General features: G+C 31.4%; 1 protein-coding gene across 1 annotated transcript in view; it reads left to right on the top strand.

The window, feature by feature from the left end:
* LOC143079558 (atrial natriuretic peptide receptor 1-like) overlaps nt 1-12,190 on the top strand; it is a 171,140-nt gene that overhangs the window by 124,002 nt on the left and 34,948 nt on the right. Inside the window, exons 4-9 of the mRNA XM_076254967.1 lie at nt 2,126-2,277; nt 5,147-5,285; nt 6,957-7,051; nt 8,417-8,543; nt 9,466-9,553; nt 10,253-10,403. Coding sequence (XP_076111082.1) covers nt 2,126-2,277; nt 5,147-5,285; nt 6,957-7,051; nt 8,417-8,543; nt 9,466-9,553; nt 10,253-10,403 — 752 coding nt within the window. The remainder of the gene's footprint in view (nt 1-2,125; nt 2,278-5,146; nt 5,286-6,956; nt 7,052-8,416; nt 8,544-9,465; nt 9,554-10,252; nt 10,404-12,190) is intronic.

Genomic DNA, 12,190 nt, shown 5'->3' with positions numbered 1-12,190 from the left:
TTCGTCCCTCTTTTACATAAACCAACATAATCCAACACAAAAAATAGACACACCCGAATTAGTCGAGGCCTTAACACAAAAAGTGACGTCACATTTGAAATTGTAGAAAAGGACTAAAAATTACGTCACATTTGAATTTCTAAATCAGCACACAAAAAAAATGACGTCACATTTGTATGATTAAAACTATTTGTCAAAAATAAGATAGAATTAGGATATGTCGATAAAAATGGTCAAATAGACAAAAAAAAAAAGAAAAGAAAAAAGACGAACAGACGAACAACATTCCTCACAACAACCCGCCTTAACAGACAAATGTTATATCATGTATTTCGAATAAGTGAAACTCGATCGTCCCATCTTCTTAATGTTCACACGGCGTATCGCTATGTAAAATAAAATCCTGTAAAATTGGAAAATGAAAAGCGCCACGTTTCTCAAAACATTTCAACCATCCTACACCATCATTTTGTTGTAACTTATGTCAAAGTATATGTCCCCGGATTTCGTACAATTACCCTAATTGCACGCGTTAAAATCAGCTTACGTAATATGGAAAAAAAAGTTGAAAATCTTTCATATCTGACATTATGACATGCACTATCGCTTGAATTTCTTGAATTTATGACTTTTATCTTGTTTCTCTCATCGGGAGAAAACACGTTTATTTTTTTTACAAAGGAAAAATCGCTTCATTATTTTAGGAATCACGTCCTGTGACACGTCTCTTGGAGCTTAATTAGAAAAGACATTCAATGCATATCACTAAAAGTAAAAGTAACAGATAATAATAATAAAGTATTAAATTCTTCTTAGAACTTAATTAATAGATATGGAAAACCCCAGCGACAATAACGGAACTAGCAGCTGCGATTTTTTAAAACTGAATCAGAAGAGTTATTTTCTAGAACACATCGAAATGGCTTCTCAACTGTTCTGATTCTTATTACGACTGCAAATATAAACTTAAAAAAACACACTCACTATTCTCTGGTATTAAAACATCAACTTACTTTTTGACATATATTGTTTCAACAATAAGGAACTGCAATTCTGTAAATATTAACAAAGTTGGTAAATCAATACCGAAAAAAAGTTTTAACCGGTATCAATTATTTATCAAATTTTACGAAAGATTGAAGTTTTTAAAAGAAAGAAAAGTAAATAATATTTGATTTCTAGCTGCATTTCTACTAGTCCAATTACATGTTGTGGACCATGTCAAATCGCTGACTTCCGGTTATCAATATTTAAAATAAGAATCCCTTCTCCAATAGAAATATTTGAAAATAAATTTCTTCTTCAGCTTTCGATTAAATTGCAGTAAAAGGTCAACAATTTTCATTTTGACAATAGAAAATCGAAATAGGACATACACAAACATAAATCATCAAAACAAAAGGAAGAACACCTTGCAATCATTTACCGTAAACACTTCGTAGTACAACGGCTAGACTTATTACAAGTTTTCAACAACAATCGAAATCTTAAAAAGACATAATTAGACAGGTGATTGGGGAACACAAATATTTACTTAAATCTAAAAGCTTTCGATGGGAGGGTTGAGAAAACGAACCACTATTAAAACAGGAGGGATATATGGAGCTTTTCGCATTAGGCATTTTTTCACAGGCAACAGCAGTAGATCAATTTTTAATTGCCATAGCTAAAACAAAAGATACAAATCATAGTTTAATAAAGATCTGTAACGAGTTTAGATTATTCATGACCAAGAAAAGACTTTAAATCTAGTAAATTTATTTGAAATATATACAACTCAAGAGAAGAAAACATTGGGAATCAGAAGCGCATGACAGAAAAAGCGATGTAAAAGTGAGCGACTATTGCTTTACATGCAAAATAGGTGAATGAAACTTGATGAAATATTCTCCAAGGACAAGTTCTTTGATTGAAGGTCATTAGCGATGTTAAAAAGATATACTATTTAATAGTCAAGCAACATGTTCTGCCAGGTTGCTTGTAAATAACTTGAATGTGATCAGTTTTCTCAATGAACTTGAATTTTGTTTTCATATTCTCCGAAAAATAATTGCCGAAATTTAAACATGTGATATGATGGTCATCCATTAATTCTTCCAATGATTATCCCCCCTTTCTCTTTAAGGTGATTATAAAGATGCAGCTGTTACCAAAGCATACGAGTCTCTGTTGCTGCTTACACCCTTACAACCAGACAACATTGAACATAAAATATTCTCTGATGAGGTCAAACTGAGAGCACAGAGAGATTACGGATACACGTTTGGAGTAGACGAGGTATGGTATATGTCCTTGTATTTTATTGGTGTCTGGCGTATAAATTATAATCCTGGTACCTTTGATAACCTTTTTACACCACTGGGTCGATGCCACTGCTGGTGGACGTATCGTCCCTGAGGGTATCACCAACCCAGTAGTCAGCACTTCGGTGTTGACATCAAATATCAATTATATGGTCGTTTTTATAATTTCCTGTTTACCAAACTTTGAATTTTTGGAAAAAAATAATGATTTCTTATCACAGCAGTATATTATCGTAGCCGTATTCGGGACAACTTTTCGAAATTTTGGGTCCTTAATGCTCTTCAACTTTGTACTTGTTTGGCTTTCAACTGTTTGCTATGAGCGTCACTGATAAGTCTTATGTAGACTCACTGATGTAGACGAAACGTGCGTCTGGCGTATTCAATTATAATCCTGGTACCTTTATATTCACAAATAATTTTCTGAAAGATTATAAATTCGATGCATCACCATCATTGTAAAATAAAGATGGTCCGTCTTTTCAGTTGAAATTGTTATGTACAATTTTTGGCTGTAAATATGTTTCTGGAGATATGTTTTTTGGGTATAAAATAGATAAAAAAATATTGATTGAATAGAATAGAATAGAATAGAATAGAGAACGAAAAAGAGAGAGTGTTAAAGATACAAAAACCCGAACAAATAGCAGAAAACAGGCCACGGCCAGCAAAAGGTCTTTAACATAAGGAGAAAATCACAGGCTTGAGCTTACTCTTACACAATAATGAATTGAATGACTATTGAACTCTTTGCAAACATATTATAAGTTTATCAAGAAATTCAAAGCATATTGTTAATAAAATATTATGGTTAGAAAGTGAACGTTGAACAGTCGACCTTTGTTCGCCTTTTATAAAAGACAACAGAAGGGGAACCAAAACTTCGTATGATCATTTTTAAAACATATTGAGGGATTACATTTCATAAAAGGGTTTGAAAGACCTTTTGTGGGCGTCTAGACTTGTCCTTTATTTCGCGAATATCGGGATATTCTCTTATCGGGTTTCGGCAATTGATAATTAATATTTTGCGACCAAGGATAGAATGTTTTATTTTTTTCTCGGAAAAATCAGGATAACCCCCTCTTTATGTCCCTTTTATTAAGAAACTTGATATTACAAGCCATATTCAATTAACAAATCATAACTACATGGATAGGCGCTCCGAAAAGAACCCAAGGACAAATGTGGTGAGGATCAATTGATATTAATCAGTTTGCCTATCATAAAGTTTATTGATACACTCGTTGATTCAATTCCGTTTATGTAGATCCGATAGAGATTATAAATTATACAAATATTATATGACATCGAGTACATTCATTAGTTTTATTTATTATGATCAGGTTTCTTCTGACATAAAAACAAACGGCAGCAACATGTTATGCATTAATCAACTTTATATGTTAATACAACTAGAAAAGGGACAGATATTGAGTGGGTGTAAACAACATGAAAAGCCTTTACTCGAAGACGTTACCGGATGCAAATCGTATGAAGAGGATGTAATAAGTTACCATATTCATTTTTTAAAAACTTTTAGTTGTAAAGGTCATCTTATAATTAAAATAAACTTTGTTGGAGACAACAACACACATATACAATATATATCTTAAATATCTATATGATATATTTTAGAGTTAAATTTTAATGAGTGAATTTTACTTTAATAGTAAAATTGAGAGGTTCAATTGAAAATTTACTCATTCTTTTTACAAGTACTTGATGCGTTAATAGTAAAATTGAGTGGTTTAATTGAAAATTTACTTATTCTTTTATCAAGTACTTGATGCTTATTCTTTAGTTTTCTATGTTGTGTCATGTGTTCTATTGTTTTGTCTTCTTTCATTTTTAGCCAGGCTTTGTCAGTTTATTTTCGATGTATGAGTGTGATATCACCAGCCCAGTAGTCAACACTTCGGTGTTGACATGAATATCAATATGGTTGTCATTTTACAAATTTCCTGTTTACAAAACTTTGAATTTTTCGAAAAACTAAGGATTTTCTTATCCCAGGTATAGATAACCGTAGCATTATTTGGCACAACTTTTTGGAAATTTGGATCCTAATGCTCTTCAACTTTGTACTTGTTTGGCTTTATAAATTTTTTGATATGAGCGTCACTGATGAATCTTATGTAGACGAAACGCGCGTCTGGCGTACTAAATTATAATCCTGGTACCTTTGATAACTATTGACTGTCCCTCTGGTATCTTTCGTTCCTCTTTTGGAATAAAGTTTGTAACGTTTGAAATATCAGTTTTAACTGGCTTCCCCTTTTTAGAATTACCTTGGAGTTTTGTATTATTGTTTTCGTAAAGTGCATCTTTTAAACAAAGAAAGCCTAATCAAAGCAGACAATGTCACCAAACGACAAATAAATATACAATTTTAGGTCAATGTCAGGTAAATATAAACCTTTTTGTATGAGGCTGAGAAACTGGGGAAAGGCGAGGTTTATACTGCAACTAGTTGTGATTATTTCCTAAATATAGTAACATAGCTATATTTTGTATAATGTCAATATCATCATGGAGAACTTTCTGCACAATCAAGGGTTCATGAAACGATGAAAATAAGTTTGACATTTGTTTTACTATTGAAAAGCTACCAATGTATTATTTAAAGTTGCAGTATAAAAACAATATTAGGTCAAGTCATAAAAATATAATTTTTTGTGTATTCGGTAAAACCTCGCCCTTTACCAGTTTCTAAGCCTCATAAAAAAAGTATATATTTTTCTGACTTTACCTAATATTGTATATCTATTGTTGACCTCACTGTTGCATTAGGTTGGGTTAGGTTCCTGTATCACTGATGTAGTTCTAGTAATATATTTTAGGTCGTCAACTACTTCATTACTGCATTTTATGATGGTGCTATTTACTTAACCGAAGCTATCAACCGAACTGTTGAAGAAGGTGGTGACCTAAATGATGGACTGGCTTTGTCACAGAAACTCTGGAATGATACATATATGGGTATGTTTTATCGATTAACTATGGAGGCGGGCTTTTATTAATTCATTGACAACATGTGTGTTAAATTGAATAGTACGGTTTTTTTTTTAAATACGCAGACAACAGACTGAGTCTAATTGGGGACGAACTTTTTGAAGACACATATAAAACATGTTAAGTTTAATTGGGGACGGACTTCTCGAAGTCTATGGACATGTTCAGTTAACTCAGTCAGTGCTTACAATTGGTATATCAGAAATGATATCTTACCATGTGTTATAGGACCTTTCCTTATATATAAAAGACAACTAGAACGAATTTGATTCAGGTTAATCATATTCGGTTCTTTAATGAACATGTTGTTTTTTTTATTTGATATTTAAGCTATTGATTTACATTAATGTGTATTTTAGAAATGTTGCAGCTTTCAGCAAAAATGTAAAAGTAGTTAAAATGTAACGTTATCCTCCCGATGCTCATATTTATGTAGGTTGCTTTAGCATTTGTTTATGTTTTCGGGTCTTCTGATTTTCTTATATTGTACATCAAATCAATATCGATATCACAGTCATATATTATTTTGTTATATAAAATGTAGATTTAATATATATCACTGGTTATTAAATGTAATTGATACCGGGTAGTTAAGGTGCACAAACCAATGCACTGTCAGTTTGTATTAAGTTGAACCAATATATTTTGATAATGGTGTACAAAGTCATGAAACAATAAAGAATTTGAACTTCATCATGATGAACTAATTAGACATTTTTTTGTTTTGATTTGTTTTACATTGTCATTACGGGTTCTTTTATAGCTTGCTTACAGCATTTTGGTCACTAGTGGAAAATAAACGTTGTCTGATGGGCAGTAAGATCACATCTCCTTATTTCTATAATACTCACCCCCGAGTTCTCTAAGTACATTTTTAATGTGGAAAACAGGAGAGCGCGTTCGTTTCAATTATCCGAGTTTAAATGAAGTTCAAGTAAACATTGTTTGTTTCTTGAAAGAACCGATATTATGTAGCATGTATTTACCCTTTTGAAAAAAAAAAAAAAAAAAACACATTATGTCATATTTTTTTCTACGTTTTATACACTTATCAGTTTTTGATTATTCAATTTTTATCGACCTAAAGTGTCTAGTTAAAGTCCAAGATACCTGTATTCGCTATAATAGGTATGATCTTCACTAAAAGAGGAAAATTATGCTCCAGCCGCCAAGAAAGTAAAGTTTCCATAACATAACATTTTATAGATATAATTACTTGATAAATAATCGAAACGCCTTGTTACTACTGTTCTTATAACTGTTTTTTCAAGTTAGATCATAATCATATCTACGAAATATATGTTGAGCTTACATGTCTATATATATTATAGACTTTAGATCAAATATACGAGGTTTCTATTGATACCCTAATTATGATGACTTGCATGGCTTTTTATATGTTATACATGACGCCCTCCTATGACACAAACAGGAAGGCAATCAAGCAAAAATTCAAAGAAGCCTTCCATAAAGTAATCTTTATTCGAACTACCAAATTTTCATCTAGACACATTTTGCTGTTAGACCGTGTGACATTTATAACATTATAAGAATTTTAAAATTTAAGAAGTAAAAATGTAGCTACTAGCAAAATATAAGTTTATTGATGACCTGTCTATGTTGTACCTATTCTTACAGGCATAACCGGATTGGTAGCCATTGATCACCAAGGAGACAGATTAACTGACTTTGATATCTACCACATGACAGATTCAGCAACACAAACATTCAAGGTACATTTATGCAACATAAGAAATATAAAATATTTCAAATCAGCAATCTATCATATATTTTTCAATTGCACACATATCAGCTACCATAACATTTTAAGCGGTTACATCTTAACGACATAAAAAAAATCAATAATATCAGTCAAAACAATAGAATTTTATGGCAGTGATAAATGTTTTCAACAATAAAAAATCATTCAAGGAACATTAAATGTTTTAAATATTTCAAATCAGAAAATATATCACAAAATATCAGTTAGAAACAATAGCATTTTATGGCGGTTTTAAACGTATCACCAACAAAGAAACATTTAAGATACATCCATACAACATAAAAAGTATAACGTATTTCGAAGCAGCAATCAATAATATATTACAAGTACCTGTTTTATACCATAGCATTTAATGGTGGTTTAAAACGTTTAAAATAGATTTAGGAAATGGAAGTGGAAAGACGCCAGTTTGTAGTGGTTTACCGTCATGTTACATGTACTTTGTATCTTGTGATCGTTCATTAATGAGAAAATAATGATTAAAAAAGTATTAGTTCCTTGACCTCTGGGAACATTAATAACTAAGATTTATTAGCATTATGATATCACAAAACACAAAAGTCAGCCGGTTGTTAATCCTCGAAGCTATCATTATGGTTACATGTTCCATTATTGTTTATTTGAATTCTATCTATCGTACGATTCAAACTTAAAAATAACGCTTATTTTGTCATTCATGTTTTGCGAATAATGAGCATGAGATCTGACACGTAATTTCTGATTTTTATTGCTTAAGTAAATGATTTTTCCATAAAGTATAGCGTTTAATATGTATTAACAATGTAAATAACCGGTAATGGATGGAATGAAATGACCATGACAACACCTGGCCAGGTCTATAACTTCAAATTTCAATAGATTATAATGTAGTTAACAATAGGGGTCAACCGGCTCAAGTGTAGAACAACTTGACAGTCGATAACATATAATCATGTATTTTTAAATGTAGAGACAATGTATTGGTATGATAATGAAAAATTGTCATAGATACCTAAATAAAACTGAAATATTTCAATCAAATTATGACTAGACTTCGAGTTTTTGGAAAAAACTAAAGATTGACAAATAACGATTAGAAATTGGTGTTTAGAATTATTAATGTTTCAATATCATTATATCATATGAATAATTTAAAAGTCAATCAATTAAAATATACTTACTTAATGATAATTACATTCTTAGCTCTAGTGGAATCTTCAAAAGCATGGATTTTCAATAAATCAATTAATTCTAAAAACTTAGAGCAACTAAAAATAAATTTGACTGAATGATAAACAAATAAACTTATCGAAATGATATTTTTTGATTTTGATAGTTAGTTGGAAGATTTCGAGGAGCTACTTCAAATTACGAACCAATCCCTGGTGTGTCGATACAATGGCGAAACGGTCTACCTCTTGATACTCCTGTGTGTGGGTTCAGAGGAGAATGGTGTGTGGTCGGTACGACTGGTGTTGTTTTAAGTGTTGTGGAACATAATTTCCGGTGTTGTTTTTTTTAACTTTAGTGTTGTATTTTCAATAATCCCTAACCCTTAAATCATTTGCTCACACAACCAACAACTGACACATGTTGAAATACTTTTTTGTTTACAAATGGCCGTTTGCAACTGCCTGTTCAATCCAAATTTTATCTACAACCATTTCCATGATCAAAATGTTTTCTAATTCATTTTACTAATCTTATAAATTATACTAACCAGTATTCAAGCCCTTAGCTTCAAGACTAAACTTATTCTATAGCTGTTCTCAGTAAAATGAAAACGAACCACTTTCAAGAAAATTTGTTATAACATGAATGGTGTATACAAGATGTTGCAATTGTGACGAATATATATGTTGGGAATATTGTGTTTAACTATAATTATAGTGAATTCAACTTAGTACAACAAAGAAAGGGAAAAACTATACAGTTAAGTAAAAGTTGTGTAACACAAGAATATATAGAATTAGTTGGGTATATAAATCTGTCATTTGATAAACAAATATTGGAAATAGAATAGATTTATACAATAAGCTGTATATATTTGTAACTTTGGCTTAAATCAATGAAGCAGCTTGGGACAAATGTTTTCATTCCTTTAATTATTGTTGTCAAAGCAATTACCGGTAGTAGTTGGAAAAACTATGTTGCAACAATATCTATTAGAAAACAACTTGAATAATAAGATCATTTTTAAAAATATCAAATCATACCATGAATGTTCTTTTTATCAAAAACTACCTTGCATTTTTTTTTTACTTATATTCGTTTCTTTCAAATATCCTCTTAATGCCTCTCTGACTTATCTGATATGACAATTTTAACTGCAATATTTGTCTCTCTGACATGTCTGAGGAATATTTACATTGATTTACATTTCAGATTCTAATAGCAGTTTGACTCTAACAGTTGTTTGTGTATTGATTGTTTTACTAGTTATTGGATCTGTGGCCTTTTTCTTTATATACAGGTATAGTATACTTTGAGACATTGTGCTCATTCAATAGACATTTTTAGCCTCAAATTTTTCCTGCTAACAATCGGTTGTTAATGTCATTGTTAGTGGAGTTTAAATTGCCCGAGTATATCACCACCCCAGTAGTCAGCACTTCTATGCTGACATGATTTATCATTGATATGGTCATATTTAAAAATTAACTGTATACAAATGTTTGAATTTTTGAAATACTAAGGCTTTTCTTCCTCAGGAATATATTACCTTAGCTGCATTTGGCAAACATTTTAGGAATTTTGGTCCTTAATGCTTTTCAACTTCGTACTTTATTTGACCTTTTTATTTTTTTTTGGATTCGAGCATCACTTACGAGTCTTTTGTAGACGAAACGCGCGTCTGGCGTAAATACAAAATTTAAACCTATGATGATTTTATTGTTGACATCAGAATGCAGATAATGAAAAACCTGTAAAAACCTTTTAAGAATTTTCCAATACAAGATGCATGTAATAAATATGCCAACGTTTTAAAAATGTGATATTTGAGTAAATTGTTTTAAAGAATATCAATTTGTGTTTTGGTTTAATTTTTTGTGTGATAACTTCACTGATTTTAATACGCAAGAAATAAAACTTAAAACTACACTCTATTTGATTATTGATATCCATTAAGTGAATCTTAATTTAATGTTATGAAATTTTTATTTTATTCAAGAAAAATTAAATTGGACAATGAACTCGGTCAGAAGACATGGTTAGTACCTTGGTCTGAGGTTAGAATTTCCAAACACAACAAACAACAGGGTTCACTGATATCTATGTCCCGGATGTCATTAGCAATAGTAGGAGTTGATGACTCAAGTCAGGTAAACATTATGGCTGTGACTACCAAATACACGTGTTAGAGTTTTCAGTTAATTTAGAGAAGTGCCAATCAAACAACCCTCTGTTCAAGTCCAACAGTATAAAAAGTTTACAATTATAGGTCAATGTAATAGTAGGAGTTGATGATTCTAGTCAGGTAAAGATTATGGTTGTGACTACCAAAAACACGTATAAGAGTTTTAGGTTAATTTAGATAAGAAGTGCCAATGAAACAATCCTCTGTCCAAGTCAAAATGTATTTAAAAAAAACCCTACAATTATAGGTCAATGTAAAAGTAGGAGTTATTAAACATTATATTGCATAAAATAAAATTGAGAATGGAAATGGGGAATGTGTCAAAGAGACAACAACCCGACCAAATAAAAAAACAACAGCAGAGGGTCACCAACAGGTCTTCAATGTAGCGAGAAATTCCCGCACCCAGAGGCGTCCTTCAGCTGGCCCCTAAACAAATATATACTAGTCCAGTGATAATGAACGCCATACTAATTTCCAAATTGTACACAAGAAACTAAAATTAAAATAATACAAGACTAACAAAGGCCAGAGGCTCCTGACTCGGGACAGGCGCAAAAATGCGGCGAGGTTAAACATGTTTGTGAGATCTCAACCCTCCCCCTATACCTCTAACCAATGTAGTAAAGTAAACGCATAACAATACGCACATTAAAATTCAGTTCAAGAGAAATCCGAGTCTGATGTCAGAAGATGTAACCAAAGAAAATAAACAAAATGACAATAATACATAAATAACAACAGACTACTAGCAGTTAACTGACATGCCAGCTCCAGACTTAAATTAAACTGACTGAAAGATTATGATTTCATCATATGACCATCAGGCACAATCCTTCCCGTTAGGGGTTGAGTATCATACCATCATAACATATATGAGAACATAACCCGTGTCATGCCAACAACTGTTTTTAAAATAAATGTGTTTAGTTCCGATGCAAAGACCTTATCAGTGACTCAATATTAACGCCAAAATATGCAATCTTTAATGACTTGACAACAGTATCGTAATTATATCCCTTCTTAATAAGTCTATTCAAAGGTTTTGTAAGTTTCTGAGGTGGATACTGACACCTTTGTGCTTTATAAAGAATATTACCATAAAAAATTGGATGTGAAATACCTGAACGTATTAGAAGTCTGCATGTTGAGCTATATTTACGAATGATGTCTTTATACCGATGATAAAATTTAGTAAATGTTTTGACTAGTTTGTGATATCGAAAACCCTGGTGTAATAATTTTTCAGTAATACATAAATTTCTCTCGTTAAAATCGAAAACATTGTTACATACACGAGCGAATCGTACAAGTTGAGATATATAAACACCGTAAGATGGTGACAAGGGAACGTCACCATCTAAAAACGGATAATTAACGATAGGAAATGAAAAATCATCCCTTTTATCATAAATTTTAGTATTCAGCTTTCCATTAGTGATATAGATATCAAGATCGAGAAAAGGGCAGTGGTCATTGTTAGTATTAGCTTTATTTAAAGTAAGTTCAACAGGATAAATTTCATTAATATACATACTGAAGTCGTCATTATTGAGAGCCAAAATATCATCCAAATATCTAAAAGTATTATTAAATTTGTTTATCAGATGTTGTTTCGATGGGTCTTTGCTTATTTTTGTCACAAATTGTAACTCATAACAATACAAAAACAGGTCCGCAATAAGTGGTGCACAGTTAGTCCCCATTGGAATTCCGATAATCTGACGATATACGGAATCTCCAAAGCGAACA

Source organism: Mytilus galloprovincialis, chromosome 6 (assembly GCF_965363235.1).
Source record: "Mytilus galloprovincialis chromosome 6, xbMytGall1.hap1.1, whole genome shotgun sequence".
NCBI lineage: Eukaryota > Metazoa > Mollusca > Bivalvia > Mytilida > Mytilidae > Mytilus > Mytilus galloprovincialis.
This window is presented reverse-complemented; position numbering and strand designations above follow the sequence as displayed.